The sequence below is a fragment of the Musa acuminata genome, chromosome BXJ2-3 (genome assembly GCF_036884655.1).
Source record: "Musa acuminata AAA Group cultivar baxijiao chromosome BXJ2-3, Cavendish_Baxijiao_AAA, whole genome shotgun sequence".
Taxonomy (NCBI): domain Eukaryota; kingdom Viridiplantae; phylum Streptophyta; class Magnoliopsida; order Zingiberales; family Musaceae; genus Musa; species Musa acuminata.
Window position 1 is genome coordinate 11240011 of NC_088340.1, and position 14568 is coordinate 11254578.

General features: G+C 42.1%; 2 protein-coding genes across 7 annotated transcripts in view; both read right to left on the minus strand.

Moving 5' to 3' along the window:
• LOC135586627 (glucomannan 4-beta-mannosyltransferase 1-like) overlaps positions 1 to 10397 on the minus strand; it is a 27664-nt gene extending 17267 nt beyond the window's left edge. For all 6 annotated transcript variants that reach the window (XM_065099172.1, XM_065099174.1, XM_065099169.1 and 3 more), the window contains exons 1-2: positions 10316 to 10397; positions 9959 to 10184 (exon numbers count right to left, since the gene is read on the minus strand). The gene's annotated coding sequence lies outside the window, so the exon portion shown is untranslated. The remainder of the gene's footprint in view (positions 1 to 9958; positions 10185 to 10315) is intronic.
• Positions 10237 to 13056, minus strand: LOC135607392 (U11/U12 small nuclear ribonucleoprotein 31 kDa protein-like). The gene is made up of 2 exons (XM_065099178.1): positions 12128 to 13056; positions 10237 to 10391 (listed from the first exon to the last, which is right to left on the minus strand). Exon 1 carries the CDS (start codon positions 12903 to 12905, stop codon positions 12132 to 12134), a length of 774 nt encoding a protein of 257 aa, XP_064955250.1. The 5' UTR covers positions 12906 to 13056; the 3' UTR covers positions 10237 to 10391; positions 12128 to 12131.
• Between the last annotated feature and the right edge of the window lie 1512 nt (positions 13057 to 14568).

The window sequence follows — 14568 nt, forward strand, 5'->3', positions numbered from 1 at the left end:
GGCACCGCCTGGGCTCAGTCTTCGAGCTCTGCCAGGCGGTGCAACCTCTCCAGTCAGGAGGTACAACCGCCTGATCCCGAAATTTCGGGATTTGATCGTTTTGAGCTCCAAATTTGAATTGGGTTGGGGCCTATAAATACCCCACCCATTCAGCACTGAAAAGATACAGACCTACACCGAATTCTTGATCTTTTCTGTGATTCTAAGAGCTCAAATCTGTGAAAAATCCTAAAGTTCTCCTCTTTCTGTTCTTTAAGTCTTGAGTTGTAAAGAGAGGAGAGAAAGGTCATGTAAGGGTTGTCTCCTGAGCCCATCAAAAGGAGTGAATCTGTAAAAGGGCTGTTGGCCTTCGCCTATTGAAGGAAGGCCTCTAGTTGACGTCGGTGACCTCGTCGGTGGAGGAAGCCAAAAGTGGAGTAGGTTAAGATTGACCGAACCACTCTAAATCTCTGGTTTGCGTTTATTTTGAGCACTTTATCATTACTGCAAACCTCCTACATAGCTACTGCTCTCTGCGCCTTTACGAACAAGTTTCTAAGTGTTGATCTTTCCGAATCTGCATTCAGACGTAAATCGGTGTTTTCATACATTACAGTTTACGTTTACGCTTTGATTCTGCAAAACTGTCTTCTGCGCTTTTACGAACGAAGTTTCTAAGTTCAGATCCCTTTAAAACTGTGTTTTAGACGTAAACTACTTTTAAACGTAAAACTACGTTTAGACGTAAAACTGCGTTTAGACGCAAACTGCGTTTAGACGTAAAACTGCGTTTAGACGCAAACTGCGTTTAGACGCAAACTGCGTTTAGACGTAAAACTATGTTTAGACGTAAAACTGTGTTTAGACGTAAAACTACGTTTAGACGCAAACTGCACTGCGCTTAGACGCAATCTGATCTTAGACGCAAACTGCGCTTAGACACAAACTGCGCTTAGACGCAATCTGCATTTAGACGCAAACTGCGTAAACTGCGCTTAGACGCAAACTGTGTTTAGACATAAACTGCACTTAATCATAAGTATTCTTAGAATCGGCTTTTGCATCAAAATAGTTTTTATCAAACGAACGCAGCTTTCGTTTTTAATCGCTGAAATTTATCCGCTGCACTAATTCACCCCCCCCCCCCCCCCCCCCTCCCCCTCTTAGTGCTCTCGATCCTAACACCGGCAAACTCCTGGACTTGCGATGATCCACTTGGCGAGTTCCGACGAGCTTCTTTGGCAAGCTCATGGACTTCTCGAATTTGTTCCCGCAGAACCTCCGACGATTGTCCGAACTTCCGTTGAACTCTCAAACTCCCAACGTGATCATTGTCTTGATTCCGGCGCAACTCCTGCTGCATATCTTACTTTCATCGTAGTTAATCCTGCACACTTATCTCAACACATAGATTAGATAACAAATGACAATTGACTTCATCATCAAAATCCGAGATTCAACACATAGCGGGGTACTCGAAGCGTGCAACTCCACTGACGGAGTTACTAAAGAAAGAGCAGCCTTGGAAGTGGTCTGATAAATATGAAATAGCATTCCAAGATCTAAAGGCTACTATTATGGAAGAATCGGTGCTCAAATTACCTAGGGAGCCTTTTGAAGTCCATACAGATGCTTCGGACTTCGCTATTAGAGGCGTACTCATGTAGGAGGGTCATCCGGTGGCCTACGAGTGCCGCAAACTCAATGAAACCGAGTGGCGGTATCCAGTGCATGAGAAGGAGATGACAGCGGTGATCCACTGTCTACGAGTTTGGCGACACTATCTCCTCGGATCGCGATTTGTGCTGAGGACGGACAACATCGCTTTGAGCTACTTCCAAACTCAAAAGAAGCTCTTCCCAAAGCAGGCGCGATGGCAGGACTTCTTGGCTGAATTTGATATGGCAATGGAGTACAAGCCCGGGAAGGCGAATGTCGTGGCCGATGCGTTGAGTCGGAAAGTGGAACGTGTGAATGTCGTACAACTGGAGGGCAGAGGCCAAGCAAGTCAGTTGCACTCCAACTTCCTTTCCCGAATCAGGGATGGACTGTATAGTGACCCCCAAGTAGTTATCCTGATGCAGCTCATCAAAGAAGACAAGGCACGACAATTTTGGGTCCAGGAGGGACTCGTTTACACAAAAGGGAATAGGGTTTATGTTCCCCGAGTAGACAATTTGAGGCGTGAACTCTTAAAAGAGTGTCACGATTCCCTTTGGGCTGAACACTCAGGCATTCACAAAACGTTGGCTCTCGTGGAGAGGGCCTTCTATTGGCCGAAGATGGGGACTGATGTGGAGGAATATGTTCGAACATGTCTTACTTGCCAACAAGACAAGGTGGAGCAGCGGAAGCCGATGGGACTTTTAGAGCCGTTGCCCGCACCAGAAAGGCCGTGGGAGAGCATTTCCTTGGACTTCATATCAAGCTTGCCGCTTGTAGGGAGACTCGGATCGATACTCGTGGTGATCGATTGGTTTTCAAAGTATGCAACTTTCATTGCTGCTCCCCTACACTATTCAGTAGAGGAGGCGGCCAAGCTGATGATGAAGGATGTGGTGAAGTATTGGGGAGTCCCACACAATATCATTAGTGATCGAGATGCTCGGTTCCTGGGACGATTCTGGACCGAGCTATTCAAATTGTTGGGGTCAAAGTTATACTTCTCTACAAGCCTCCACCCCCAAACGGATGGCCAGACTGAAAGGATAAACTCGCTCTTGGAGCAATATCTTCGGCACTACGTGAGTGCCAACCAACGAGATTGGGTGAAGCTATTGGACATTGCCCAATTCTCCTACAACTTGCAGCGGAGCTCTGCATCCAACAAGAGCCCCTTCAAGATCATAACTGGACAACAACCATCGACTCCGCATACCATGGCCATTGGGTATACTGGGAGTAGTCCGTCAGCCTACCATTTCGCAAAGGAGTGGCATCGAAATGCAGATATTGCGTGGGCTTACTTGGAGAAGGTGGCAAAAAGGATGAAGAAGTGGGCAGACTTGGGAAGGCGACCGCAAGAGTTCAAAGTTGGTGATTTGGTGTTGGTAAAGCTCCAACCAACATCACTCCAATTCTTTAGGAACAAAGTCCACAAAGGATTGATGCGCAAGTATGAAGGGTCTTTCCCAATTATCAGCAGGGTAGGCAACGTCTCTTATAAGTTACAACTGCCGGCATGGTTCAAAATTCACAACGTCCTTCACGCCAGCAACCTAAAAGCCTACCACTCGGATCCACAAAATGCTTCCCGAAGTGTTCCAACTCGGCTACCTCCCATCACAGCCTCCTACGAGAAGCGAGTTGAAACCATTCTGATGGACCGTAAGATAAAGCTACCCAACGGAGCTGAGCAGACAGAGTACTTGGTGAAGTGGCGAAAACTTCCCCGAACTGAAGCTAGTTGGGAGCCTGAAGACGCCCTGCGACATGAAGAAGAAATCATCAACAACTACCAACAAGCGTCGACGAGGGCGTCGACAGTTTAAGTGGGGGAGAATGTCATGAACGGTCGTCACGTACTCGCAACAACTCCGCTCAACGAATCGTTCGTCGCTCACACCTATATGTACAACTGCTTGACAGCATCTTTTCTCTTAGTTTTGGGTCATTTTGCTTGTAAAAATGTAAGTTCGAACTAGCTGCAGCGTTACAAAGCAATCGCTCACCAAACGACGTAAAACAGTCCCAAAACAGCTTCGTTTTCGCGTGCCGCGGGCTGATTTCTGGAATTTGCCTCCGCTCACCAAAACGTCAGCCATCTCAGCCCCTTTGAACCCCCCGGGTGGCACAGGGCTGGATGGGGCTTCGGTATAGTACCGAGCGTTGAACACTCTTTCGCAAGTTCGCACGTTGCCTTGACGGAAACTTGTTGTCGCGCCCGGGGCTCGGTGAGCAGTTGTTTGTGGGCTTGCAACTGTTCGTTCAACCTTCTAAAGCCCTTGTTTTCCCCCTCTCCCTCTTTTCTCTTGTGCACGCAAGGTGCTCACTGAATTACTTGTAAAGCTTTCCCTTTTCGCGAGACTTTGGGACTTGTCCGTTGCTCGTTCTTTCGAACTAATCAACTTTCTCTTTTACAGATCCTTCGGGACCTGCAAGAGGTTACAAGTGGGCTGATCTTTGCGGAGTAATATCGCAAGGGCGAAGCGTGACTTAGGCAATGCAAGCTAAGTTCGCGTCTTGGCCGCAAGGGTGCCTCACACCTTAGGCAATTCCAGCTAAGACCGTGACAGACAATCAAATGTTAACTTATCATAATAGTGTTATAAGAAGAGTCATACGTTGGTTAAGGAGTAAGGGAACTAATGGCTTATAAGTCTATAGCATCACTTTTATCTACAAAGGTGCTTTTTGTGACTCACAAGTCTTGAAAGGGCAAAATCATGCGAGCACCCCTAAAGTAGATGATTCCTTATGAGTCTATGGGTCATACTAATGACAACCAAATATTGACTTATCACCTCCTTCTTGCACTTGTGTGAACAAGAGGCCAAAGGAGATGGTTTTATATTGTCCCATATAAAAATATGCTATAAAATATTTCCCTCCTCTCTTAACAAGCATAAAATGTTATTTTGGCACAGGTCAGACTTTACTCTTTTGCCATCTTTTTACTAATTTTGTCCTTGAGCTTGATTAACTTAACCATAAGAGGGATCAAGTAAGAAAGCCTCCCCTCAACCTTGGTCTTTATGCAGATGTCATAGAGAGAGATGGAGTGGCCACCTCGAGAACACCTCATCCAATCTATACTCACAAGCCCCGAAAGGGCAAAACCATACGAGCACACCAAAAGTGAACAATTTCTCGTGAGCCTATGGGAGCGCACCAATAACGACTAAATGTTAACTTATCAGAATGACACTAAAAGAACGATCATGAGCCCTTGACTCTCCTAGGGGGGAGCACTGATAAGGATATTTAGTCTCACATTGGTTGATGAATAGGAGAACCAAGGGCTTATAAGCCCTAGGGCTATCCTTATCTTAAATGTGCCTTTTGAGGCTCATGAGCCTCGAAAGGGCAAAATCATGCAAGCACACTCAAGGTAAACAATTTCTTGCGAGTCCATGAGGTTGCACCAATGACAATCAAATGTTGACTTATCATAATAGCGCAATAAGGAGAGTCATGTGCCCTTGTCTCCGGGGGAGAGTATTGATAAGGATATTTAGTCCCATGTTGGTTGAGGAGTAGGGGAACTAAGGGCTTATAAGTCTTTAACATCACGTTTATCTATAAAGGTGCTTTTTGGGGCTCACGAGTCTCGAAAGGGCAAAATTATGCGAGCATCCTTAAGTAAATAATTCCTCATGAGTCTATAGGTCATACTAATGATAACCAAATATTTATTTATCACCTCCCTCTTTTACTTGTGTGAACGAGAGGACAAGGAGATGGTTTTATATTGTCCTATATAAGAATATGCCACAAAATATTCCCCTCCTCTCTTAACAAGCATAAAACGTTATTTTGGCACATAGGTCAGACTTTACTCTTTTACCATCTTTTTACTAATTTCGTCATTGAGCTTGGTTAACTTAACCATAAGAGGGATCGAGTAAGAAAGCCTCCCCCCGACCTTGGTCTTTATGCAGATGTCATAGGGAGAGATGGAGTGGCCACCTCGGGAACACCTCATCCAACCTGCACACACGAGGTTGAATCATGTCAAACTAACTGGGACATCATCGATATTTTTTCTAACTTTTATAGTGTTAGAAGGAGAGCTCATGTCATTGGAATGTTCACCCATCGACCCTCTCAATGAACGCTCGAGTGAAGAAACTCTACCCCCAACCCATAGTACTTTCACTCAAGAGGACAGTACTCGTCATTTTTGCACCTCGGTACTTTCGCTCTAAGTCTATAAAGGTGCTTTTTGGGGCTCACAAGCCTCGAAAGGGCGAAATTATGCGAGCACCCCTAAAGTAAATAATTCATCATGAGTCTATGGGTCATAATAATGACAACCAAATATTGACTTATCACCTCCCTCTTGCACTTATGTGAAGGAGGGGCCAAAGGAGATGGTTTTATATTGTCTCATATAAGAATATGCCATAAAATATTCCCCTCCTCTCTTAACAAGCATAAAACGTTATTTTGGCACAAAGGTCAGACTTTACTCTTTTATCATATTTTTACTAATTTCGTCGTTGAGCTTGGTTAACTTAACCATAAGAGGGATCAAGTAAGAAAGCCTCCCCCGACCTTGGTCTTTATGCAGATGTCATAGAGAGAGATGGAGTGGCCACCTCAGGAACACCTCATCCAACCTACACACACGAGGCTGAACCATGTCGAACTAACTAGGACATCACCAATATTTTTTTCTATTTTTTTAGTGTTAGGAGGGCTCATGTCATTGGAATGTTCACCCATAGACCCTCTCTATAAACGCTCAAGTGAAAAAGCTCTACCCTCGACCCATAGTAATTTCACTCAAGGGGGCAGTACTCATCATTTTTGCACCTCGGTACTTCCATCTTGATGCAAACATTGATGAGGTACTGGCATCTATTTAATGACCCAGGTCTCTTGCCTCTAGGGATGACCCTGAACCACCTGCTCATCCCCATTGATGTCTTCTTAAACCTCACCCAATAAGTTTATACGTTAATAGGAATGATACAGGTCGTTGCCCCGCTCTTACCTCAACTAGCCCAGACGTAGTCCTTGGTTCCTCAGCACCCGTCAAGGCTCCCCGATCCGAAGTGTTGACCCCCTAGGAATGCTCGAGGCCTATTAAGCCCCTGGTTGAGGTGGTACTTTGATCCTTGATCGTAGAATTCAATGGGTCGCACTACCTTAATCCGTAGTAGTTGAGTTTGAGGCTCAATCAGTAGATTCAATGGAGGACTCTCTTCAGGCCCATTTGTGATAAATGGACTAATGTTTGGCGAAGATGTGATAAGACATTCAACTGTCGAAATGAAAGGTTGACCCCGCCTGATCACCATTTGTCCAAAAGATTCAAGAGGAGCCAATTCCAACGAGCTATCGACTCCCAATCTTAGAAGCGTTCAATGGTAGCGCTGACCCAATGGAATATATTGCAACTTTTCACGCTCAAATATCTGTATATAGTATCTTGACGCTTTGATTTGTTGTACCTTCCCAACCACTCTAAGGGGTCTGACGCAGGAAGGGTATGCCCACCTAAAGCTGCTTTCAGTCAGCTCTTTCGATCAACTAGCAAGAGAGTTCAAACAATACTTCCTCGGAAATGTATGCCCTTAGCGCTTGACAACAACCCTCTTGGGCCTCCAACAAGGGGAGGAGGAGACACTCTCGAACTTCGTCGCCTGATTCACAAATGAGATCCAAGACATAGCTGATGCTCATCCATCGCTCCTCATACAAACTTTTATGATGGGGTATAGGTCCTCTTGTTTTTTTTGAACATTTAATAGAAAGATCACTAGCGACTATACACGAAGCACTTCAAAGAGCTAGTGAATACACTGTCATTGATGCAATGGTCTCCGAAAAGCATGAGAAGTCATGCAATAAGCCAAAGCAAGAGCATCCACAACCAACCCTGACCCCAACCCTGAGATCACCTTAATAAAGGAGAAATGATTAGCTTGAACCACCTCATCCAAGATCAGAGTTGACACTCCTCAACATGATTAGAGCTAAAGTTTTCCTCTAAACCAAAAAGAGGGAGCTCTTGAGAGACTCCTACGCGATGAAAACCCCCTCTAATAAGGAGAGACAGATCCAAGTACTATCAATTTTATCAAAATTATGATCATAACACTAAAGACTATCATGATTTAAAAGAGCATATTTAAGAACTTATACATCACAAACATCTCAAGCGATTTGTTTAAAAGCATCAGGAGCCCTCACCTCGACCCGAGAGGCCATTCAATCTAGCCTTTCACATCAAGGTTGTCTTGTCCTGCCACCCGAGATCGTCTTCCCAGTACCTCGAATTGAAAACTTGATGAAAAAATCTCTGAAGAGGGACTTCGGATTGGTCTCAACTTGATCAACGAGGTCAAGGTCAAGACACATCTAAGGATGCTGAGGTACAAAAAAGTGGTAGCCAAACTCTATAATCAAGGTATTTATCCTCGAGGAATCAGACTTTGGGATCTAATACTTCGGAAAGTTGAAGTCAGTAATCTGACTGGATCCCAAGGTAAGTTAGCACCAATTAAGAAGAGTCCTATCGAGTCATTAAGGTCGTCTGATACGAAACCCATGTCCTCGGGACAACAAAGGCACGGTGCTACCTCAAACATGACATATTATAAATTTAAAGAAATTCTACCCCTAAGGCATGCCTTAGGGTTAGTTTGGATTGCTATGTTTGAGTATTAGGCTTCGGCCTACCATGCCTCATGCAACAATTATTTTTTTAAAAAAAAAAGGAGAAAAATTATTATTATATCAAAGTGGGAGATATGGCAAGTCGAAGAAAAAAAGTTTCATTGCTTCAAACAAAGACTACACCATCCTTGGCACCGTCTTTATGTCCAAAATGAGACCCCAACCTACCAAAATAGAAAGTTAGTCAAGTGGACAAGCCTGACGACTCTACAAAGTAAAGACTCGAAAGACCAAATTAGGTAGATAGACCTGATGATTTAAACAAAACAAATACAATAGGACTAAGGACTCAAGCATTCAGGCAGGGAGGTAAGCTAGAATCATCATTAAAGGGGACTTAAGGGGGCCATCAGAATATTTCGATCCTCGAGGTAATCAACAAAGGGATCCTCCTCAAGCTCCATCCCAAGATACCTTACATTAAAATGAGCCAAGGCAATGTGGTATCCGTACTGATAAAAGGAGACCCCCGATCTCTCCAAGCCCTTCCTAGACCTGATTGAGACCTTGTAGTCAATGATGAATTCCTCTTGATACCTCAGCACCATGCCCCTCTCATCCTCCCTCAAAGCTTCCACCTCATTGTTCAAGGCGACCACCTGCTCGTTCAGGCTCTGGATCTGTTCGTTTGCAACAACCAGTTGCTCAGTTAGGTTTATAATCTACTCGTTTGTAGAGATTTGATCACGGAGCTCGGTGTTGGAGGTCCTCATGGAGTTCATCTCTCATTTGACGATTATTGCCCCAAACAGACTTTAGTTGGTTGACCTAACTAGCAAGGCACTATTGGGCCTCTTCCAACTTCTTCTCCAACTCGGTCACTTGAGCTTCAATTCCAACGATGAGGGTTGGAACTCCCCTCCCCCTTCTCAACTCTACATCTACACGAAGGCTAATTAATGACGGACTCAGCATCACATACACAGTCGATTAAGGCCGTGACATAATGGTGATGCTACAAGCCAAGGTGGAGGCATTAATTGAGAGGCAATCTCAAGAAATCAAATAACCAATCTATGACTTTACTTGCTAGCACTATGTTACAATAAGCAACATCAATCATCACTTCTGATATAGAGCCGTAAATATACTTAGACATCCTAACGCATAAGGAGCCTCAACGCATAAGGAGTCTAGTAGGTCAGCAATCTTCAATGCTTTGCCCTGACATAAGTCATACGCTGATCTTTGCCTATTCCCCCCTCCACCCAAAGCAGAACCGAGATGTCCTAGGTAAATCTACTTGCCTCTCCCACCCCACCCCACCCTCCTTTTCTAACGGAGAGACGTAAATCTACTTGGCCATCCCAACGCATAAGGAACACACATTTTACTAAAGAGCCAAACATGCCGATTTTTTCTTTCATATTTTGCCGGAATTTAATCAAGCCTTACATTTTAATGTTACTTCTAATATAAAAACTTGACTAGATACACTAACATATATAGATTGACAATTTAACAGTAATGGCAGCTAAACTCCATGTTGAAAGATGATAGAATTATTGATCCAAGAACACAGTATCTGGAGCATATGAAACAAAATATATGGATCAACAAAAATGGATGCAGGTGCAGTGATGAGATGATAAGTGCTGAGAATAACTACACCTCCAGAGGAACCAACAAATACCTGGCAAGGCAACATTTGACTGAAATAGGCAGCCACAGAATGCAGGCGAGAGTGCTGTAGTAGTACAGCCACGTGGCAGGCTTGGTGCAGCCGCGGGCATGCTGAATTGTCAAGGCACGCTTGGTGCAGCTGCGCGGAGCATTGACTGTGGCCACGCTGCACAGAGCCCTTGACCCACAAGGTTCAGCTGCAGCCCTATGCAAATACCTCGCAAGGCGACATTTGACTGAAATAGGTGTTTAGACTTAAATGATTTCAACCAAATAAAAGATCAAGTCTACTTCCAAAAGTAAGCAACATCTTAAGAAAATTATGTGTATCGATACAGAAGGAATAGCACATAAGACATGCATATACCCTATCATTCATCAGTTCATTCAGTACACTTTTCTTCTATGAGATGCCTAAGATACTCAAACTCTTCATCAGGAACCTGAAAAGTAAACAAGCATTCTCATGTCATAATCAAATATTAGAGAAAAAGTAAAGGCATAACTGCAATCACATATATTCATCATTTTGGTTTCCTCAGAAATGGAAATACAATCCATTTAAAATGAGAACAGAAACTGCTAATCATTCAACAGATGTTAACGAGAGAGTTTGCACTACATACACTTGCCAAGGTTCGATCAGTAGGGTAGTTTCGGATCCAGGTAACAATAAGCATGGAATAGTCAGAAAAAATGGACCTGGCTGATCAAATGCACAGTATCAGCCAAGATGACAATGATCCCAAATAACTGGGCTACAAACGTTCTTTTTAACAGTTGTGACTAGGTGCCATTGAACAAGTTATAGAGTTTAGGTTATATATCCTCATTAATGTGCATTATGTTCATAGCTGTCCTAAAAAGTTTTTCTGAATTTTGTTATATAAACCTTTGTTCAGCCAAAATCAAGATCTTCCAGCCTGAATAGCCCAATCTACCATATATATGTATCCAAGACTTCCATTCAAACAGTTTATCCCAACCGCTCTCTATTATCTTTGACACTGACTATAGACTACAAACTCATTTAGTAAAATTATTAACTTTATCAGTTCCAGTAAAATCATAGAGCTTCAGCTTGAAAGAGAAGTGAAACTGATACACAAAAAGCACAAAATATTAACTCAATTATCACATGCATTGCAAATAAAATCTTCAGCAGAGTACACCCCTTTTCACAGTAAGCACAAACGATATCAGGTCTATAGACAGTCAAGTATGTACAAGAAAAGTCACTGACTTCAGTTAGGGACCATAACAAGCACACTGTCATCAAGATGAACTCACTGACTTCACATGATTAGCTAAAATTTTGCTCCTTATATGAAATCACACCATCAATTGAAGAAACCTTTTAAACAAAGTTAAACAAATACCTTTTGAACAAGAATTCCAAACAAATACATTTTTTCCATCTTTATCAGAGAAAAAGATTGATGGTATCCAACTCTCTATTTAATCCTATCTCAATTTCGAGAATATTTTAATCCACTTACCCAGAATAATATTCACTCGACTCTCATCCAAAGTTAAACTTAATGATCCCTGGGGGAAAACTACAATGTAAGCACTTCATTCTTATTCAGAGCCATCACTTTTAAAATTCTACTTTATAGGAAAATTTGACCTAGGTTCCAAAATATTAAGATCCCAAAACTTCTAGCATTTGCCAATCAAGTCTAGATTGCCAGATCTTATGCAAAATTACAGAGATGATCAAGGACAAATTATTTTCAAGGTCCACTGCCCATTAGTCACCCAAAAAAAAAAAGTTCCGGTTGTGATTTGCTTTCCTGCATCAGTCTTATGGTTAGACAAGAGACTATTTCTTCATCATTCTATTAAATCCATCCATAGGCTGATGGTTACAATTTCTGAAAGTTGGATCCAATTTGGCTTAGAAAAGACTTATAATTTCTAACTTAATCTGTCTTAAAAGAAAACACAAAAAGACCTGGTGAGACATACAACAATTAGAAATTAAAAGTAGAGATGCTACAGTATAGCTACGTTAGTTTGATGGTTAATTCCTATGTTTATGTCATGAATAAATAGTTCAGAAACTCTATAAGCACATTGCGAAGCATGACATAGAATAGTGTTTCTTCATGATCAGAATAGAGTAATATCAAACTAATAGAACAATATGAGAATGGAGAAAGCTTCACAGCATTACCTTCCTATTCATCCTCGCCACTCTCGTCGCTGAAATAGCTAACTTTCTTCTCCTTTTTCTTCTTGTCGTTCCCATCACCAAAACGCTCGTCCCTTTCCCTCGCCTTCTCGTCGAACCCCCTCGTGTCCACCACCGACGCCCAGTTATCGTTATCGAAAGCTTCCTCTTCGCCACCGTCAGAACCACCATCTTGACCTCCACCGCCACCGCCGCCACCGCCGCCCTGTTCCCTCCGCCGCGCCCGCTTCGGATTGGGCCGCTCCCTGGGCCCCAGCTGGTTCCTCGGACACTCGTAGGAGAGGTGGCCCTCCTCGCCGCATTCGTAGCACCGGCTCTTGTCCTTGTAGACCCTCCGGCGAATGAACTCGGCGGCACGGCCGTTGTCAGCAGCGATGGAGGCCGAGAGCGTGCGGCCGTTGAGGACCTTCCCGTTCATGGACCGAGCGGCCGCCGCAGCGTCGTGGCGGGAGACGAAGAGCACGAAAGCGACGCCGCGGCTGCGGCGGGTGGCGTGGTCCTTGAGGACGGTGACGCGGGCGACCTTGCCGAAGGTGGAGAAGATCGTGTGGAGGTCGGAGTTGGTGAGGGTGTAATCGATGTTGGAGACATAGACCGTCGATTTTGAGGGGGCGAGGCCGCCGGATCCGCCCTTGGAGGAGGCGCCGCTGCCGCCGCGGGAGCGGGAGTTGGCGGCCGAGGCGGATGAGGAGGAGGGGACGGGGTATCGGTAGAGGAAATCGTCGTCATCGTCGTCGCTTTCGTTTCTACGGCGAGCCATCTCCCAGCGATCTGTCTCTTCCCCTTCGCAAGTATTTGGGTTTTCTAGAGAGGGCGAAGCTGGGAACAAGAAGGAAACGTGAATTGTGAATCGGTTTGCCTGTTAACGGGCCGGGATAATCTTAGCCCATTTCAACGAGCCCAAATGCGCTAGGCGATACTTTGCATATTGTATAGTTATATGTTATGGAAACTATATCATTTTATATTGATATGTGATAGATAAATATCATCAATCGATTATCATATGTTATCGGGCCTCCACGTGATAAGACACGCTTCTTTGATTTGTCCATACGCACATAAGTTCAAAATAGATAGTTATAAGTTAGCTTCTCTCTTCTCGCTTATATGGACAAAACGAAAAAGATAATCTATTAGAGATGATTAAGGATTATTCCCGTAAAATATATTGTTTCTCTATTGTCCACCTATAATCGATATAAAAACTTATTTTTAAAGTAATTATAAAAAGAATCATTTTTCATCACTCACGTCTATACATATTTATTTTAAATTATTAATTTGAGCACGAGGAATTAGATCAAGAAATTTCTTTACAGTTCACATCTTAATATTTTAATATTTTTATCTTAAAATAATTATATATATATATATATGGGTGATCAGAATATTAATAATATCTTATCAGTTATGTAATTTATTTATTTTATATTATTATATACATCGGTGGGATGTGCAATGCAGATATGATGGCATGAAGATTTGACATGATTGTTTTGAATCCTGTTGTGTCATTTCCCAATTCATGTGTCCATTGTCCCTTCGGGTTAGATGACTTGTTTTGAGAGAGAGAGACGTGATTGATGGTGCATTTGAAGCATATTTAAATGTACATTGTCCAATATAATCCTCAATGTATATTTAAAATATGTATATTTAATATTTTTTTAAATTACAGGTGATCTGAATATTATATTAAAAATATTTAAATACTAATATTACCTCAGGATAATATTAATATTTTATAAAAAAAATAATACAATTTTAGATAATTTAAAAATATTCTGTGACTTTATCTAAAAATTTTAAAATTCAATATAATTTCATGAGAAATCAATATAATTTATATTTTTTTATAAAGGTAAAATTTTATTTATTTATTATGTACTTGGGCCTATGAAATTTTTATGAGATTAGATACATTCATTTATTTATTTTATTTTATTACTAATTAATTTAAATAAAAATATAGTTTTAAAATAAATATAAAAATATTATAAGGATTAATTTATTATAAAATATTTAATAAACTTTTGAAATATAATTTTATCAAATAATATTTATGTCAATGTTGTGGCACCAAGATGACCAACATCTATGCACCAAGTGATCAATATCTCATGGCGGTGATCGACACCTCAATGCCTCGTTCACAATATTTTCGTTAAGTGTGGATGGCATGGCATCATCTCTCAAGTATTATCGATCATGTCGTTTATACGACATGTTCTCAAATTCGAGACAATATAATCATACTTAGGATAGGGAATATATAAAATTGTTCTCGACACCAATGTATAACTACGAGCATAATAATCATATAGTCATAACTATAAAAAGCCCTCTCAAATATATATTTAATTTATTCAAATAATAAACTTTATCAACTCTTAAATTAATTTAAGCGATTCGAAATCTAT

What these genes read in the sequence shown, in the direction of transcription:
- LOC135607392 (XM_065099178.1), bottom strand. Translation starts at nt 12,905, where the DNA reads ATGGCTCGCCGTAGAAACGAAAGCGACGACGATGACGACGATTTCCTC.